Consider the following 20744-nt stretch of genomic DNA (forward strand, 5'->3'; position numbering starts at 1 on the left):
TGCTGTAAGACATAGTGGAGTAATTATAAAAATAAGAAGACTATTTAAGTGAGGTATAGATATGTGACGTGTACCTACAGTAAGTAACAAACTAAACTTACTCCACCACCTCCGAGTGTGAGATATGAATAAAAAAAAAAATTAATCTCACGACAGTATGACTATAATAAATGTTTAAATCACTAATAGCTTAAGAATTTCCATTTGTAATGTGTCTTTAGCATTATTTAAAGACCACCACTAGAGTTGGCACTCATAAAGACAGTTATATGACTAACAGATATGTCTGTTACTGTATGTCTGCCCTATGTGGGTGGGCGCACTAGTCCCAATAGGTTTCATTTTATCATGTAAATATGTGCATGTTTATGAACTATCTAGTTTTTTTTATGTTGTTTGAATTAGTATTGAATAGTTATAACTATTTTTGACTTAATAATATATATAATAGAATATGTACTATACATTTGTTAAAAAAAAACATTTATTGCTTTTTTGACTCTAGGTGTAGTATAATTCAAGCAAGTACATATATGCATTATTTAATTATAAATGTCCAAAATATGCTGCAGAATAGCTTTCTCTATTAACAGAAATGGCAATAACAACAAAATGATTAAGTCTTCAGCACCTTAATCTTTGTCTCTTACATCCAGATAAATGATAGAGTTAGATATTAAATTAGAATATATATGTATGTTTCTAACATTGAAAATAAATCAGTCTAAACAACTGAAATATTAAGTGACAATGCCATGAAATTGTGCTACCTAAAATAATAATAATAATAATAATAATAATAAAACAAGAAACCTCATCGCAGGCATCACGGTGGTTTAGTGGTGAGCACTGTCACCTTGCATCTTCAGGGTCCGTGTTTGATTTCCACCCTGAGGTCTGTGTGCATGTTCTCCCCGTGCTTGGTGCACCCTAAAAAATGCTGGGTTAAAAACAACCCAATCTGGGTTGTTTTTAACCCAGCTGCTGGGTAACTATTGGACTAACTAAATGCTGGGTTAATTTAACCCAGCAAAATGGGTTATTTTTTTAACCCAGCAAAATGGGTTAAATATTTATCATATTTAACTATAATGCTGGGTTAATTCTACCACATAAATTGGTTAAATGTTCTACCCAGATGTTGGTTCATTTTAACTGGAATGTTGAGTTAATTCTACCTCACAAATAGGTTATTATTTTCATGTTAAAACTACCCACATCTATTAAACAGTTAAATTACTTTGATATACTGGTTTATTAAAAAAAAAACTTAAAAGTTTTGCAAACCATACATATATGCAATAAACAACATCCTATTAAATGTTCATAGAAAAATCGTTTATTTTTCAAAAGCACAAGAACAGATAATCAACAGCGACATCATTACTATACTATTACTCATAAGGGCAGAATGGAGTAATAACACAAATAGGCTGAGGCAGCTACTACAGAGCAGGATCTCTTTGTGACATTAGATATCTTTTCTGCAGAACAAAACTATCCAGCCCTGGTTCCGTTTTAACATACAAACACTGTCTATGACTTTTCAAGTAGGCCTTGCTATTTCATAGCAACATTACAAAAAGTCCTATACAGGTGCACACTACTTTAAATAGGTAATGTCAAAAATATAAAATGCCTTGAAGCACACATCAACCGCCCCAAGTAGTGCGCATTGTTCCAGAGCCTGTCCCACCAGAATGACACATGCCTGAGAGCAGCGCTGGTCATTATCTCCCAACGTCAGGATGTACAGTAGGGGTATGGCCTTAACCCTTCAGCCTGCTGGAGGTATTCCACCATGTTGGTGCCAACCTTAGAAAGAAAATTTAAAAAAAGTTAAAAATTTGTTGAATAACAAAGATTAAACTGAATAAGACTATCAATTTAATGTGTAATAGGATTTATACTAAATAAAAAAATTACAAAGCTAGGGTATAGGTAACCTGAAACAAAAACATGTAGACAGCTACTACCAAAAATAAAATAAGCAAAATAAGCATGGCTTTTGGGATAAAGCTCATATGAGCTTTATCAGACTAGTTGGTCTTGTGGTCTGCGTTGATTTTAAGCTAATTACCGAGGAGATGCATTGTCATAGCTGGGGTCATACTGGCACATTACAATCACCCAAATGTTAATACTTCCATCTAGTAGTTATCTGTACAGCTGACTGATAGTTAATTTAGTCTGAATCACAAGCAACTTTGGTTAAAGAGGGCTACCTGGTTATCTTACATGCAGCAGTCATATTTGCACACTACTTGCCAAAGGGGGAAAGGTGTAAAATATTGTTATAACTTGGGAGAAACTTTTTTTCGGGCGACTTTTGACCGCGGAGTAAATTACTAACTAGTGAAAAACGGGATGTTAGCAGGTGTGTATATTTGTGAGAGGGTCAGTGTTTTGTAACACTCCAGCATTTTATTGTCTCAAACAGTGAGATTAATAAAGTTCTTATGTTAATGTGGTTGCTAACGCTAGCAACCTAACTAAATGCTAGCGTCATGCTAATACTACAGTTACAGTTTCTTCACCCTGCAAACATTCTACAGAGAAAAATAAAAATCTCAGACATCTTATCCGTTTCCTTCATACACAGGTGGGGTTCTTTGGCTAACTATAGCAGCTATTGTCAGCTAAATTATCTTACCTCAGACCAGCCTGAAAGTTTAAGTGTAACCTTAACACGGTAACAGTAATAGATCTTACATATAGTAATAATTTTTCAGTCATATGTGACTTAGGTGAGTGAACATGTGTATACAGACCTTGTATTTAACGTCATTTTCCCTTTAAATGAACCGTCATCAGCGGTGTGGGAGCTGAAGAGCTTTTCTGTTCTGGCACCTAGATGGTGGAATGAACTTCCTCTAGATGTCCGTACATCAGAGACTTTGACTATCTTTAAACGACGACTCAAGACGCATCTGTTTCTCCAGTACTTGGACTAACCCCCCTCCCCCCGAAAAAAAAAAAAAAAAAAAAAAAACTCAGTTGTGTTGGACTAATGGTACTTAGTTATTAACCTAGTTAACCCAGTGTAAGTATGTATCCAATGTTGTAAACATTAAAGCACTTTTTGTAAGTCGCTCTGGATAAGAGCGTCTGCCAAATGCCTAAATGTAAATGTAAATGTAAGAGAGACACGAAGCTCTGACTGACAGCCGCTGAATCCACCGGTGAACTTTGGGGGAGGGGCCAATCAAACTTCAACCCAGCAGCTGGGTTACACAAAAACTACCCAACTCTCTGTAAATAACCCAGAAAAAATGACCCAACAGAGGCAACCCAGCGCTTGGGTAGAAAAAACAACCCAGCGTTTTTTAGAGTGTGGGTTTCCTCTGTGTGCTCCGTTTACTCTCACAGTCCGAAGACATGGAGATTAGGCTAACTGGACTTCCAAATTGCCCTGTGTGTGTGTGTGTGTACCCTGCTACGGATTGTCACCTTTCCAGGGTATACCCCACCTTGTGCCCTAAGGCCTCCTCTGACCTTGTATACTAGATAAAGCGGTATAGACAGTGAGTGAGTACAACCTTATCCCAAAGTGTGGGCCATTCAAGTTTTTTATCAAACCATGTCTTTATAGTTCTTGCTTTAAGCACTGGAGCACAGTTATGTTGGAATGGGGAAAGGGTGATCAGCAAACTTATGGAAGGAATAGAATTATCCAGCATTCAGATTCCCCTTTGGGTGATAAGGGGCGTGATTGAAACACCTGAATTCAATAATAAACAGGTTTGGATTAATACTTTTGTCTGTGTAGTGTATTTAGTTAGTTTCACTTTTTAGATTTTTTTTTTTGTAAAAAAAAAAAAAAAAAAAGCCTGGGCCACACTCTGTACATGTAGATCTTAAAGAATGTCAGTTGTTTGATTAGTACTTTTTTTTCATGGTCAGTTTTTATTTTATTTTATTTTTTACATTTTATACACACAAAATCAATACAATCAAAAAAAGAAAAAAAAGAATAAAAGAAAATAATTTAAAAAAGAGTTATATATACAAACATAAAGCCAGGGTAAAATAACACAATAGAATAGGAGATTCTACAACTTAAGAGGACACAAAGGAAGAATACAGGGAAACAGTTTTCATCACTTAAGAGTCTTGAAGAGATTCTTTATATCTGTTTAGATGGTTTTTGAATACAGAGGAAAAGGTTTAGCACCAGGAAATTGTTGTTTGTGGATATGATATTTAAAATTCAAATTTTATTTGTCACATACTGTACACAGTCATACACCGTACGATATGCAGTGAAATGCTTAGAAAACTGTTCGTGACCTAAAAATAAAAGACTATGAATAGGAATAGGAAATAAATATGAAAATTAAAATAAAGGGCAAATTTAACTAGGAAAGAATAAAATAAAATATAAAAATTAAAGTTAAAAATAAAATAACTGTACAACAAAAATACACAATATAGAAAATCTATGAAGAAATATAGAACAATAAGAGCAGGTGTACGAGTAGGTATATATTTATGTAATTTTTGTGTGGAATGAAGTTAGAATAAATGGTAATAAAAGAATGGTAATGTCCAGTGTTGTGTAATCCACATATTAAAAGTGTCTTGTGCGTGCAAATATGCGTAAAAGTGATTTATTTAAAGTGACTTGTGATAGAGTAATATGATGATTTAGCTAGTAGTAAAAACAAATGAATTATGTAATATTTTACAATCTTCTTTTTTTTAGTTGCCAAGAAATCAACATAAAACCTTTGAAATAGAAAGAATAGTCACTTTCAAATAAGGCTGAATGAATATTAAGAATTCTGACCAAAAAGTCTCTGTGTAGGAACGCTGGCAAAACAGATTCAGTTCATCAGACAAACAATTGGAAAAAAAAACAATTCGACTTATATTTCCTTAAAAAAGACTTTGGATGGATAACATTTGTGTATTGATTAATATGTTATTATTTGTCTTTTACATTATTCTTGTTCGTTTAGTACTAATTAGTTCGATGTTTGTTTGTTTGTTTTTGTTTGTTTTTTCAGATGGTGTGTTGTTAGTGAGCAGCCTGGACCACACTCAGCCTGTAGGTGGCGGTAAAGAGCGAATCTATTGTTTGCTAAATGTCTCGAAACGAGGAAGAAGCAGAAGAAAAACGATTCAGTCTTAAGTGAAAGTGACTCGGGATAAAATGAACAATTTGGATAGTGTGAATAGTTTTTTGACAGAGCGCCTAATGACAGTCGCTGCAGAAATATTCCAAGTGTTTAAAGACGCGTTTAGTGAATATCAGGGTGAAATAGAGCGAATAAAACACGAGAACCGGTGTCTGAGAGAAGCGCTGGCTGAAATCTACAACAGTGTTCAGGAGCGCTCAGGTACTCACACATTATTTTTATTATTATAGCTAATTATAGCAATAAACAACACGATATGGTATTTAGACACTCTTTTATAAAACTCATAATTAAACTTAAATCTCTTTTATAACAACATGAGCCTGTGTTTATTTTCTCTATAGACTTTTTGCTCATGTTGTTCCTTCCTGTAATAATTAATGATCTTAATGTTTATATGCAGAGAAGCACAGTTTAAACCAGAGAGCCCTGAACACCGACACCTCCCTTCTACAAGTGAACCTGGAAGTAGAAGCTAGTCCAAAGAAATCTTATCCACAACAGTCTGAGAATCATCCACAGACATGCAAGACAAAGCTCACACCTATCGCTCAGGATCTCGGGCCAGGTTTGAGTTTTTCAGAGAAAACTGGGGTGAGGGATGAAAACGAGGACAGCAGCAGCAGCAGCCTACATACCGCCTACTCAGTCACGGTCAAAGTGGAACCCTGTGCATCCCAGTCCCAAGCCGTCTTCTCCGCCGAGGTGAAGAATGAAGCCGAATCCGAGGCTGATCAAGCAACAGACCAGCAAGAGCTCTTTTCCTGCACTTATTGCGACCAAACGTTCACTGACATTCCTCAGCTAGCATCACACGTAAGGAGTCACATGGCTGTGTTCACCTGTGGAGTCTGCGGAAAGTCCTTCAAACAGAAAGGAACGCTGAAAACACACATGATCGTGCATCAGAAAGAAAGACCTTTCAGTTGTAGTTATTGTAAAAAGCGGTTCAAGCTAAAAAGTCACCTGAAAGAACATGAAAGAATACACACGGGTGAAAAGCCTTTCAGCTGTCCGGTGTGCAGGATGTGTTTTACTCGCTCCAACCCTATGAAGATACACCTTCGGAATCATCATCGGGAACAGCTATGATGCAAATATATACAGCAAAAAATTGCTTGTGGATAAAATGTTTTTTTTTGTTAGTCATCTTTTTTCCTCCTTTCTTTTTTTTACTTTGAATGCATTTAATAAGGCACTTCAGTGGCTAGTTTTAATATCCTTGTAATAGGGCTGTCAAGCAATAAAACAAATCTATCTAATTAATTCATTTTAATTTCTGTCATAGATCAGTTTTAGCTATGAAGGTAACTCAGATGTGATTGATGATCATCAGTTAGAGGCTGGCTTTTTCCCCTGGCATCAGGAGCTGTATAAGCTTGGAACTCTGGGGTCAATACTAAATGCTTTGCATTGAGGTGATATTTCAGGCTTGAAGTACACCAATAATACGAAATTCCGTTTAGCAGAAATTGCAGTTTAATCTGCATGGTTATTTAAATGTAAATGTTTAATTCTTAGAGCCAAGCAGAATCTTCTCATCTGCATCCATCATCCTATAAAGCTACTGTGGCCAGAACAGTTTTGATGACACTCCTAATAAAAGTAAATGTTTTTTAAGATGTTTTTTTTCTTTGTGATTAATTAATTGAAACTAATGCATTATTTTGACAGCCCTACCTCATAGTTTTACTAAATATAACAAAAGTACTTATTATTGTTAGTTTTACATGTCTAACTACTGGTTATTCATTCATTATTCTGATTATTGACTTATCTACTTATTGTCCATGTTTAACAGAGATCTGTCTTATTTACGTTGTGAGTCTGAAATCTACTGATTAAAATACAGGGGTGGTTTTTAATAGAGAAAGTAGTTTCGCACAATTTTTGTGTATTTTATAGAGAACTGAATCGAAATGCATGGTGTATATATTATTAAACATTAAACCAAGGTGTCTGATTTTGTATTTATTATTGTTAGTAAAGAGTAGATGAGGTTTTATTGAATTGTTTTTCTTTCTTCTGTTAGAAGGACCAGGATGTTAGTTCCAGTGTTTAAGTTAGCAAACAGTTTTTAGTGGTGGTAATCATAGGTTCATTTAAAGGTTCATTTTTATTAAAGCAAGTGTTTTGCAGTTGTTTAAATCAAAGTAAATCATACATTAAAGGTGAATTAAATATCTGCAGATTAGTTTGTTGTGATGATGGGATGAAAAAAAAACTGAAATCTACTGTCAAATATTTATGTAATATTTAGATATACATAATAGAAAATTGTATAATAGATCAGAATAGTCACCCTTTCTCTATTCTGCTTATCCTGTACAGGATCACATTGTGCATGGGGCCTGTGCTGGGGACACAGGGCACAAGGTACAATACATCCAGGATGGAGTACCAGTCTATTGCATGGCACAAGCATTTAAACACACACTCACACACTATTTATAAATGCTAATTTATGCTATTTATAAATGCTAACGGTAGTACCAGAACATGTATTGACCCAACAGACGTCTGCAGCTAAAACCATCATATTTATTCAAGGAGTACTAGTAGTAACAGCACCGGCAAATAATGATTAATAATAATGTTTTAAACTGTGCTTCTCTGCATACAAACAGTGATCATTAATTATCACTGGCAAAATGAACATGAACATAAAGTCTGTAGAGAAAGTAAATACAGATTCATTCCGTTATGAAAAATAGTTAAACGTTTTAAAAATCAAACTACAGTAGGATTTGGACGTTTGACACTGCATCGCTTTTCCGACAGGTGGCGGTAAGTTACAGGCAACGCCCAGCCTTCTGCACTTACGACTAAATAGAAGAAGAAGCAAAGTAGTAGCACTTTTTATTCTAATCTACACTGGAAACATGGCTCATTTGGAGACGTTGAATTCGTTTTTCTGTGATCGTTTAATGGCTGCTGCGGCAGAAATATATCAAGTAGTTAAGGACACTATTTCTCAGTATCAGGAGGAGATAGACCGCTCCAAACAGGAGAATATTTATCTGAGGAAAATGCTAGCGGAAGTTAGCATCAACACTGGACCAGGTGAATGAGCCGCTTAGATTCTCATCCAACCTCGGCAGTGTGTGTGTGTGTGTGTGTGTGTGTGTGTGTTTCAGCAGTTTAGTTATTAATGCGCTCACTAGTGAATCCCTCCTTAATAAAAATACTGAGTAACTACGAATTTAAGTCGACGTGATCATGGCTTAACAATGAGTGAATAATTGTGTTATATAGCTGTAGTAACTCTAATAATAAGTGGTAGGGGTATCATTTGGCACTGTACAACTGTATCGTGTATGAGCATAAAAACAAATATAGTAAACAAACAACAAGAGCAACAACCTAACGAATGTGTTCAGCTTATACTGTGTTTTACCCCAAACACTAACACACATCTGTTATAGTCAGTGTAAAAGCCAAGCAAATATCAAAATATGCATTTAAATAAATGCAATCTGTATAATATTCTAGTGCATTCTGAATAAGTGCGTTAAAAAAGCTTTTAAAACGTATTTTAGCCATTTTTTGTTTTGTGTTTTTTGTTGTTGTTTGTTTTAGTTTTTTTGTTAAACATATACAGTGGAATCTTACATATGTAATCCATTTAGCAGGTGAGTTCTTAAGGAGAATTTTCGTATTGCAAAACACATTTTTCCAGCGAAAATAATGTAAATACAGATAATCGATTCCAGCCACCGAAAATATTACTAATATTAACAAATTCAAACAATATAATCACATTTTTTGCATATACATACAATCCAAACATTTAGATTTATTTATGATTCCTCTTGGCAATGGTTGCTTTAGAAACAAAACTGAAAGTGGCTCACTTTTTTTCTTGCTACAGTCCTTGCTAACATTCATGGTGCTATGGCTTTACTAAATCTTGCAAAAATGCAAAAAAAAAAAAAAAAAAAAAATAATAATAATAATCCATTCGCTTTGCTTGACTTTTCATTGACTCAAACAAGTTTTGAAAGCCTCCGGGACGTACACTCAACTAAGTCGGTGTTTGGTTCGGCTAAGTTTGTTAACTTGTATGCTGAAAATGCTTCGCATGCTGAGGCAAATTTCTTGCAAAATTTTCCATCTTAAGGCGAAAATCCTTGAGGTGGGATGTTCATATTCCAAGGTCCAACTGTATAGGGCTCAGGCGTGTGCAGTATACAGAGTAATATACTTTTTTTTCCGCACAAAATAGGCAATACAGTGGAACCTCGGATTACGAGTAACGCGGTTTACAAGTGTTTTGTAAGACGAGCAACGATTTTTTATAATTTTTGACTTGAAAAACGAGCATTGTCTTAGTTTACGAGCACCGAGTATCATGTTTCACGCATGCACTTCTTGTTTTAACACCGAGCGTCACGTCATCACAAGTGAGCCAGCGGTTTTTCTCTCTCTTGCAGCGGAATTGTAGGTAATCGTGTCTCCTGCTGGGTGAAAACACACACACACACGCTGTGTGTGTGTAATGTGCGTGCGCGCACACACACACATTAACGGAGAGACCGTTTTTAAAACCGTTTAAAAATTAGCAAGGAACATCACTAGTCACAGTCGCGTAAGCGCATACTAACGAGATCACTACTGTAAAGTAAAACAACAACAACAACAAAAAGAATTAAACAGCTCCTTACCTTTGAAAACAGTCGTGACATAGAAGAGTTTGTGTGTTTGTTTGGCAACCTGAGAGGAGGGGAGCTGTAAAGCCGAGACCTATCGTCTCCCCTGCTGGATCTTAGTGCTTGCAGTGTTTTTGAGTGTGCATGTGTGTGTCTGTGTAAGGCAGAGAGTTTGTGTGTTTGTTTGGCAACCTGAGAGAAGGGGGCTGTAAACGCGAGTGAGCCCCCCTTCTCTCAGGTTGCCAAACAAACACACTAACTCTTCTCTGTCACGATTGTTTTCAAAGGTGAAGAGCTGTTTAATTAGTTTTTTGTTGTTGTTGTTTTACTTTACAGCATTGATCCTGTTAGTATGCGCCCACGCAAGTGTGACTAAGGATGTCTCTTGCTAATTTTTAAACTGTTTTAAAAACGGTCTATCCGTTAATGTGTGTGTGTGTGTGCACGCACATTTTACACACACACACCCTGCGTGCACAAACTGAAACACTTATCTGTCGGGATTTATTTAAAAAAAAAAAATAAGGTTAAGTACAGGTTAATTTGCTTTATTTTTACTTATATTTTGTATTAATTATTTTTATGTATTTATTTTTTTGGGCTGTAGAACGAATAATATAAGTTTCCATTATTTCCTATGGGAAAATGAAATTTGGTTTACGAGTGTTTTGAAATACAAGCCCGCTTCCGGAACGAATTATGCTCATAATCCGAGGGCCCACTGTATGATGAACTAAATTTTATTTCATTATAACTAACTACCCAAACATGACTAAGCATAAAAAAAAGGGTTCATAAGATCACCTGTTTTTCTGGTTGTTTTTGGTTGTTTCTATGACCAGAAAAATAATAATTAAAATTATTCTCATTTTGAGAGTTTTAGATTTTTATGTCATTTCCATATTATGGTAGTGGTAAGACTTACACAAGTAACAATAATTTTTGTTCTACCTTACTTATCTAAAATCCCAAAATGCACAATTTGATGCATGAAGCCTCTTTGTTAACACACTGGCAAGGCTTTTATATAAGCACTTTCCTTCTTTTTTTTATCATTATTGACATTGTCTTGCTGGCACAAATCTGCACCGCTTAATTGTTAAGGGGTTTTAATATGCGAGTTTTTCTCCAACATTTCTGAGCTCTTCCGGAAGGCATGGTTAGTCATATGACTAGAGCTTATTATGCTCTATGATGAAACAAAAGAGATGGATGGTAGGTACTGCAGAAAAAAACGCTTTTTTTGTTTAAAAGTTTACACAGGACAGCAGTTGAAAGCAAAAAGCAGTTGAAAGATGATAACATAGTTTTTATGTACTTTTGATGAATTTGCATGAATGGACCTTTGGCAGTACTTTTTGGTTTTGTACAAATGCCGGAACATATCTGATATCTGCAGGGAGATTTGATTACTATCCCTGTCCCTGAGAGAAATCAGTACAGGTAGTCCCTGACTTACGAACATTTAAGTTATGAATTTCCGCAGATACAAACAGATCGCAGTTCCAATTCCGGTTTAATCAGTCCAGTAGCTCACGTGTATTTTACAAGAAAAATACACTGCAGTGCACCAGATACCAATATTTATAATTATATACACACACTGGTTTCAGTCAATCAGTCCAGAAGCACAGTGATAGAAAATAGCTATCCTGTAATACTATCCTGATGGGGAATAATCGTAATTTTGGAAAATCCTCAATAAAACAGAGTTTACAGTCGAATACAGTGAAAAACAGCTCTAGGACAAACTGGAGTCAGAGATTACCATTGTGATTTAAAGAGACAGCACTGTTAGATTACGGCTTTTTGCCACATGATGGCAGTGAGGGTAAAAGGAGACAGACATTTGCATTACATTGTATATTCGTGTCAAAGGCGTGGAAGACTCACTTTGTCGGACTTAAGAACAATTCAGACTTACAAACGTACTCCCGAAACAAATTTAAAAAGTAGGGGACTAGTTGTATCCCATTTCTGCATGACTATTTAGGAATGTCTGTAGCTTTTAGAACATGATGCAATAAATGAAATGCATGGAAATAATGAGATAATAAGCACTCCTGGGATATATATGTTACTTGCTTTGCCCCCAGCAGAAGGAGCTGAATCAGGTCTGTCTTCACCCCGGGACTTCTGGTTCTGCAGCAAGGAGTGCTTAAATGGTCCTCACTTACGAGTACCTTCCAGGATTTTCTATTGTGTACCCATGATTGTGCCAGATCAATTGTTTTTTAATTCTGTTTTTTTCTTTTATGGTTTTACGCTTTGCTGCAGCTCCTGCAGGTGCACAGACCAGCCGGACAGTTCCTCCAGCAGAGCAAAACAGCAATCAAGAGGTGGTGGACTCGGAAAGCTCGCTGATACAAGTGAAGCTGGAGCTTAGCACCATGCAGGAGGACGTCGAAGCGCAGCAGCCGGCAAGGGATGCGCCTACGTGCTGTGTCGCCACAGACCCTGCTGAGGACGTCACTGTCAAACTTGAGCGCGGCGACACCCAGGTGGTTTGCAGCGACGACCTTACCTCCGGTCAGGCTAACCCTGAAAGTCAGTTGGACCCAAATGCCCAGTCCTTCTCTCAGAATGACTTCACCAACCTACCGTTTCACCTGCAAAGTCCGGCTGCGGAAAGACTCTTCCGTTCCAAGGTACGTCGCAAACCTCTCAGGAGTGAGGGGAATCCGAAGGGGCGCAAGCTCACACGCTGCAAAGAGAAAAAACTGCGCTGCGATCTCTGCGGGAAGTGGTACAGCACCCCTCACTCTCTGAAAATCCACCTGAGGACGCACACGGGTGAGAGGCCGTTTCCCTGCAAGTTCTGCGTGAAGACTTTCCACCAGAAAGCGCACTTAAAGGAACACGAGAGGACACACACTGGGGAAAAACCCTACAGCTGTTCAGTGTGTGGGAAACGTTTCAGTCGGGCGCAGCAGGTCAGAGTGCACATACACTACCATCATCAACACCAAGCGGCCACCATTGTTAAAAATCAACAGTGTGCGTGATTCGTATTCAAAGATGTGAACAATCATAAGTTTTTTACTTATTTTTTTTTTGACTTGTGAAAATATTTATATATTGCCTTGACATGCTGAATGACTGTGTGTGTGTGTGTGTGTGTGTGTGTGTAAGATAAACGTTATCTTTCTGCTACCAGAATGTGAATTTTACCAGATTTTCCCTCTTGACATGATAAAACAAAGAGAGTAGACCTTACTTGTTTTTTTTTAAGTTGATACAGTTGAGTGCAGAAGTTTTTATACCCTTTTTTTATAGTGACACGACTTTCAAAAAAAAAATCACCTTGAACAATTTATATATTCTATTATTGTTACTATTGCAATGTTATACTATACTTTATTTATTATTATAATTATATAATTATAATTATTATTATTATTATTATTGATTAATCTGTGAATCATTTTTGCAGTTGATTTTTATTTTAAAGGTCTGTCCTCAATATGTCTGTTTTTACTTTGATCATCAATAATGTTAAAAAAAATTTCTGATGACATTAGAGCCAAACATCTGGTTTCTGAGGTCAACTGGACGCTTCATCCACAGGGATGTTAACACACTGGCGAGTGCTGTTTCTCTTGCTGTTTGTGTGATCTTGCCTTACCGTATTTTCAATATTATTTAGTACTGTGTTTAACTACAATAGTATATAAATGTGCAATTTAAGACTTAGTGTTTATTTAGTCAGTTGTGGAAACAAACCATGTGCTGTGTGGTGCTATACTGCCTCTGCTGGACAAATGAATGTAGGATGTGCTACATTCATTTGTGGTGATGTGCAAAGCAACGCACCAAATGACCAGAGGATATTCGTGGCAGCCATCTTGGTAACTATGTAAAAATTAGTCTTTAGTCTAATACTTCATATAGCTGTTTTGCGTTCTGGAAATTTGAGTCCAGCACATACTGGCCTCACTAGATCGGTGTCATTTAACCGATTATGCAATTTATTCTGTGTTTTATTAGTTGATTCAATAAATTGAATAATTGGAATTAGTTATTGATTTAGAATCGATTTACATTTTGAAAATTATTTGGATAAACTTGCAAACAGTATATAGTCTAAAATAGATACATTCCTTAAAAATATACTGTAGAAAATAAAAACTGCCTCCACAATCTGCAAATACTCATAATTTGCGAGAGTATTGCTTCATGTAAGTTTTTGGGCGGTTGGTTTTAACACGGATACCTGCTGGACTGGAGCGTGGAACGGAAGTGTAAAAAAAAGATCATCACTTTATAGAAGGCATGAAATTTAAACGATCAACAACATAATTTGCACATGAGTAATTAAATGTAGCCTGTTCCTTATAGCATTAGTTTTCTTACTTTTTTATTGCAGCATTTAAACAATACAAACTAACTTCACATACAAGAATTTAACGATTAAATGATGTCATGCTCCACAACTATTATATCTAAACAAATAATTCACTCCTACCATGCGGGATCTCCGTGTCAGGATAGTTTAGAGTGTACCACCTGTAGGATTACAAAGGAATGGCAACGTCTTAACTGGCTCCAAAGTCTTGAGCGTGTGTTAAGAAACTGTGAGCAGAGCACAGGCAGAGGTATACTGTAACACAATTGATTTGTTTGCGATTCATAACTGTACAATTTTTTCCTCCCATCTATACAAATCAACAGTCTGTCTGTGATTTACAGCTCTAGTCCTCTCTACTTTTACATTGGATTTCTCCAGTTGAAAAAGGTTTGTGGAAAAAGAAAGTGTGGTGTCCTTTTGATTTTAAGGGTTAACAGACTTTTAACAAAACCCCAGTCATCAATTATTATGTTTAATCATTTTCTGTGTTAAACAGAGATAACAAGGTGACACCAATGCAGCACAGAACCTCAAAAAGCACCAGAATCACTTAATTTGTCACAGATATTTCCATATAACCCTGTGTTTCAGGGTTGGATTTTACTTTAAATGTGTTCGCGTGTTACCTGAGCAACTTGCCTTATGTTCTGATTATAGTCTTGCTGCAGGATGTAGTATATTTTTTTTTAGCTCTGTTAACTCACTTTTAGTGGAGTGATCGAATGATCCTGTCACAAATGAAGAGATGCAAAATTTTGCTCCCAACTGTATAGACAGACATGCACTGCTGAGAGAAAATCGTTTATATGAAAGCTAAATAATCATTACAGTTTGAGTCCTAAAACAGTGTTTGTTAGTTTTTTTTTTGTTTTGTTTTTTTGTTCTTTTGGACTTTGCCTATCATAATTTTGTAAATCACATTCGTTCTGGTTGATCATTTTGTGAAATACAAAATAAACTAAACGTTCAAGGTCTACACTGCATTCTGGTCTGCTGTTGTCCTGACTCATCATCAGCAATACAACACCTCATTTATGATGTAACATGGGCTTTCATCATCTTACCATTTTAAAGAAAATGTACAGCACATAATATTCAGGCAAAAGACTAATTGAGGATTAATCGCGGACGCGAATGCAGCACAGAGCTAAATGTTTATACCTTACTGCTTAAGGGAAAGTTTAAAGTTCAAAAATACATGATTCTAGGAGGCGATGGGTGTCTGAGTTAAAAATGTCCTGTGACCTCTGTATACAGCAACCAACATTTTTAACCTAGTTTGCATTAACCTTTGATTCAGGTGACATCTCTTTAAGAAGACAATCCATCCTGTAGGTGAATTTTTATCTGCACAAGTGATCCATAAAGGACTTTACTATAAAATCAAAAGGAAGCAAGGTTCATGAGATCAATTTAGCAATTTGACTGATTTATGATTATATCTAAAGTAATTTAATAAAATTCCAACACCATGTAAAATAAATATTTGCCTTTAGCAAAAAATTTGATGGGGTTTTGTCACATACACAGTTCGATATGCAGTGAAATGCTTAGACAACTGCTCGTGACCTTAAAATAAAAGACTATGAATAGGAAATAAATATGAAAAATAAAATAGAAGGTAAATTTAACTAAGAAAAAATAAAATACAAATTTAAACTAAAATAAAATAACTGTACCACAAAAATACACAATATAGAAAATATATGAAGAAATATGGAACAATAAGAAAAACTGTACAAAGTAGATATAGATTTATGGCATTTTTGTGTGGAATGAATATCCAGGGTTGTGCAATCCACATATTTAAAGTGTCTGTCTATCTGTCTAGCTACCTAGCTTTAGGGGATGCCAAAGCAAAAAATCCTAGAATTACACTGGCTAAATATTAGTCCTACAGTGCCAGTAATAATCACAACTTTATCCCTGACCTGTCTGGAGTGCCCCTTGGGTGTTCCTCAGTAATGTTCTCTAACAAACTTCAGAGCGCTTCACGGAACAGCTGTATTTATACTGAGATTAAAAGACGCACAGATGAACTCTATTTACTATTTGGGTGACTTCTAAAGGCACTGGTTCCAATGAATTTCAGTAAGTGGTGTACTTTATAGAGTTTTATTTGTAAATAGAATTTACAAATTGCAATTTCACAATCCAGTCCTGCAGGTGGCGGTAGTGCACTATAACCTGGCTGTCATCCGCCAAAAGAGAGGAAGAAGAAGATCAATGGCTCTGTACGTAAACCAGAACCTGAGGGTATTTCGACATGGCGTCTCTTACTCAAAAACGACAGATAGACTCTCTGAATGCTTTTATTCACCAGCGCTTGACAAACATCGCAGGAGAAATATGTCAGATTTTCCAGGAGACTCTGGCCGCGTACCAGGAGGAAATAAACCAGTCGAAACAGGAAAACGATTACCTGAGGAAAATGCTGAGTGAAATCACAGTCGACAGAACGGACAGGCTAGGTGTGTAGCTAGTTTACTGATATCTGAATAACACACGGCTTTATATTAGCAAACACGCTTAATAAACTAATACCACATAAATTGTTTCTCAACATTTAAGCTTCTTTCACTGGGCTTTAGGTAGCGGGTAAAGAAAGGGCTGGGTCGCAATGTTGTCAGTTATCTAATGCCGTGTTCAAATGTCCCGTCAATTTCATAAAGTAACGTTACAAACAGCCGCTTATTAATGATCGGGTATATAATGCATGGTGGTTTATTAATTCCTTTAAAAGACATTTCAGTCCATAATTGTTAACAAAAATTAAAGAAAATACTTTTAACAATTTATTAACAATTATTTAACAATTTATTTTATTAATAACATTTCATAATTGTTGCCTTCCCAAGTGGGAAACGCTAAAATTGAGGGAGCACGTGAAGGCAGCACGTGAGAACTATTTGTGAGCCTTATTTATTTATTTTTTTTCCTAAACAAATCATTTAGATCCTCATCTCAGGAATCATGTCTAGACTTTAAAATGTAGGAAGTCTTGCAGCTGAAAAAAAAACTGTAATCTTTTGTATAGTTTATCTATTACAAATGAGTTTTAATTTCTGTCATGTTTTTGCAGATTCCAGCCAATCCGATGGATTACCTCCAGTGAAGGAAAACTCCAGCCAAGCACCGATGGACTCCGAGACGTCAGTAATACAAGTGAAACTGGAGCTTAGTACCACACAGCAGGATCTTGAACTACCAAAACAATCATGTCCCAGTCTTGCTTCCAGTCCTGAACGTTCTGACGGAGCGGAAGAATCGCATCATGATATCTCAGGTGAAAGCTGCAGGTGTCTGTGTACTGTACATCCATACCCAGTCAGAGCTACATGAGTTACGATTGACTCCTGACCTCTGTTCTTTTCCTGTTTTTTTTTCTCCATGCATCATGTACATTTAATAACCTGCTAATTTCCAAAGTTTGTTAATTGCTTTCCAAATGATGTGCTAAAGAAAATGCACTTTAAAGAATACAAAATATTTAAGGTAAATACAAAAAGACTCATTCTGCTGTACATTATGTAGAGAGAATTTTCATCAGCTGTACCTAGTCAAATATTTTTTTATGCAACTTTACGCTTAACTGCACAGATTTTAAAGTTTGAGATCGATATTTTATTATTATTATTATTATTATTATTTATTCAGCAAACTTAAAAAATATATTTATATTTAAAACATTCTAAACCTATGAAGTGTTTAACACTTATGGTTTTTGGTTATGGACTAGCAGATAATTTCCATAAAAAAAAAAAAAAAGAATAACAGTATAAATACTATTTCTAGGTTTCTGGGGCAGTCGTGGCTCAGCTGGTTGAGGTTATGGGTTGCTGATCGGAACGGGCGTTGCAAGCCCCGCAACCGCTAAGTTGCCACTGTTGGGTTGTTGAAAAAAACCCTTAACACAACACCTGGCATAAAACCTGTGCCAGATCTTGTGGATTAAATGATCTAATGTGGTGACCCTTAGGATAAAGTAAATGAAGACCAAGGGGAAAAAAAGTGTTATTTTTTTTGGCTTGGAAGTTGAGGCTACTCTCAACTATCTTTAATATTTAAAATGCATGTAATAAATTCAGATCTATAAAAAAAAGTCGATGTCTCAGTGTTATAATGATTTTCTTATTCATTCACTCTTGGTGTTTCTGTTTAAGAACATGTCAGGGTTCAAATATTAGCTCAGATTGGAGCGACTGACCTCAACAGTGCTGACCGTGTGGACAAAACCTGTTTTAATCCATATCACCATGACAACAAGTAACCAAATGTTGACATAGAGGAAAGATTTTACCACCACCACCAAAAAGAAAAAACCAACCCTCACGATTCGGTGCGAAGAAAAAGTAACCAGAAGCTCACATCCTGCATACTTTTCTTTAGTGAACTAGCTGTTTTATTTAAGCAAATTTTATTCATGTTTGATCTGACTGCTGCTGTAGCTTAAAAAAATAGTCAGTTACAGAAATAAGGGACCAGGATTTTTTTAGCTATAGATATTGGACATGAGACAGTTAATGCAGCAAGCAGTGATAGATGACCTGTAGGGATTAATTGAATGAGGTCGTCCTCATTCTTTTTTTAAAATATGTCTTTTGCTGTGGTCTTTACATGTCATTAAAAAAAAACATATTCTATGTTTCTGACAGATGACCAGCAATGTCACACTGATCCTGTTAAGCAGCCGAACATCAACCAGGAGCCAAAACACTGCGATCCCCCACAAATCCAAGTGAAGCTCGAACCTTTGACTTTTGATGAGAAAGAGCAATTGAACAATACTTTGTCTTTCAGTTCCTCCCCTGTAAGGTCCGCATGTCGACAGGTGCAACCTCACTCCTTCTCTGTTAAAACACTAAATGTCATAACCAAAAAAAGTCACTGTTCCACCACAGCCTCGACCATGGCGGTCTCGAGCAAACCAGAAATGTGGAACCGTACAGGATCCTCCTCCGATATCCCACATACACCTGGGGAAAGTGAAACCCGGTTCGAGCCTTCTATAAAAGACGAGTCCGTTTCCCAGCACGCTCCTCAGCACGAGAAACCGCCAAGCGACCTATCTCGTATGAAAAGGCTCGGCCGGCCGCTTTACTGCGACGTGTGCAGGAAGACTTTCCAAAACGAATGGCATTTGAAAAGGCACATGTTGAAACACCAGAACAAGAGGCCGAACTGCTGCGAGCTGTGCGGGAAGTGCTACAGTACGCCACACGTGCTGAAAATCCACCTGCGGACTCATACGGGAGAGAGACCGTACCACTGCAAGTTCTGTGAAAAGACGTTTAGTCAGATTGGTCACATGAAAGGGCACGAAAGGATACACACTGGAGAAAAAATTTACAGCTGCTCAGCGTGCGGGAAACGTTTCACTTGGCTGGGTCAAGCCAAAGACCATATCCGGAGCCATCCGGGTCAGCTGGCGCGAGTGCAGCGAAAAATCAGTCGGTCATAAACGTATAGGATACGTAGTGCTTGGGACTTTTTTTTCCAACTTCATTTAACTTTGAATGGAAACAAGGAAGATTATGAGAGAGAGAAAGACACCGGCTTAAAAATCCCGTCGCTAAGGAAGAAAATTCCTCTATACACAATATGGTGTACTGTTATAAGAAAAGTTTATTCCTCTTTTTACCACAGCAGTTATACTTCGTTATAATTTATACATTAACATGTCTGACATATTGTTAGTTCCTGTAGTGATAATTTACACTACAGCTGATGTTGCAGATGTTCCCTAACCCAGTTCGAAAAAACAGAAAGACTAAAGTGGTTTATTTAAAAAAATTTTTTTTTAAAAGTCAGACTTTGTTTGCCTCCCAGATATTCCTGTTGACAGAAAAGTGACTTGTCCATGACCTTTATATAACATGTTTATCATGATTGAGGTTGTACTATTTTGTTAAAGGATCTGTGAGGAATTAAGAAATGAAAAGAGAGAAAAGGATTTAAGAGAATCTTTTTCATTTATATTTATTAAACCGTCATGTAAGCCTATGCTGTAACTTTTCCATTTCCTCCAAAGAATAAAGTCCTACTAAGTGATGTAGTAATAATGTTTATAATAATAATAATAATAAGAAGAAGAAGAAATGTTTAGGTCATAAATATAATCTTGTATTCCCGAAAACGAAACGTCCCTCTTTATATCTGTGAACCTTGTGTTACTTCAGTGTGTAACATTCCTCTTATGTATGTGTTATGCTCTGTGTCAGTTGATCCACCGCTGACAGTCTTTGATAAATGGAAAATTGATGCAATATATTTTGCACTTTATTATTATTGTTTTTTTTTAAGGGATTCCTCCTGTACTCATTTTCCAGTTTTCACATCAAGCATGTTTAAAGAAAGTAGAAGCCATGCACAGTGGCAATGACACACACCACCAATCTCTTTCATATATTTCTTACTTTTTAAAAATATTCACGTTAATATATATTTTTGAAGGAGTGAATGATCTGCTGAATTTGGGATCTTCTTGCCCCCTTTCTCATGCTGTGTCCTACTGTGAATGAACAGCACTAACCTGACTGGATCACTGAGACCCTAAAGCTGATCGACTCTACAGCCACAAATGTTCTACTTTGCACAGTGTCCAAA

The 20744-nt window shown here is 36.4% G+C and overlaps 3 protein-coding genes across 3 annotated transcripts; all 3 read left to right on the top strand.

The window, feature by feature from the left end:
* The first annotated feature begins 5119 nt into the window (after nucleotides 1-5119).
* LOC128511116 (zinc finger protein 473 homolog) lies at nucleotides 5120-7099 on the top strand. The gene is made up of 2 exons (XM_053483780.1): nucleotides 5120-5342; nucleotides 5545-7099. The coding sequence occupies exons 1-2, from the start codon at nucleotides 5156-5158 to the stop codon at nucleotides 6231-6233; spliced, it is 876 nt and encodes a 291-aa protein (XP_053339755.1). The 5' UTR covers nucleotides 5120-5155; the 3' UTR covers nucleotides 6234-7099.
* Nucleotides 7100-7986: 887 nt separating this feature from the next.
* Nucleotides 7987-13134, top strand: LOC128511115 (zinc finger protein 426-like). The gene is made up of 2 exons (XM_053483779.1): nucleotides 7987-8204; nucleotides 12068-13134. The coding sequence occupies exons 1-2, from the start codon at nucleotides 8024-8026 to the stop codon at nucleotides 12793-12795; spliced, it is 909 nt and encodes a 302-aa protein (XP_053339754.1). The 5' UTR covers nucleotides 7987-8023; the 3' UTR covers nucleotides 12796-13134.
* Nucleotides 13135-16375: 3241 nt separating this feature from the next.
* On the top strand, nucleotides 16376-19933 carry LOC128511109 (zinc finger protein 782-like). The gene is made up of 3 exons (XM_053483774.1): nucleotides 16376-16609; nucleotides 17221-17424; nucleotides 18794-19933. The coding sequence occupies exons 1-3, from the start codon at nucleotides 16405-16407 to the stop codon at nucleotides 19597-19599; spliced, it is 1215 nt and encodes a 404-aa protein (XP_053339749.1). The 5' UTR covers nucleotides 16376-16404; the 3' UTR covers nucleotides 19600-19933.
* The last annotated feature ends 811 nt before the right edge of the window (nucleotides 19934-20744 follow it).

Source organism: Clarias gariepinus, chromosome 23, assembly GCF_024256425.1.
Source record: "Clarias gariepinus isolate MV-2021 ecotype Netherlands chromosome 23, CGAR_prim_01v2, whole genome shotgun sequence".
NCBI classification, from domain to species: Eukaryota; Metazoa; Chordata; class Actinopteri; order Siluriformes; family Clariidae; genus Clarias; species Clarias gariepinus.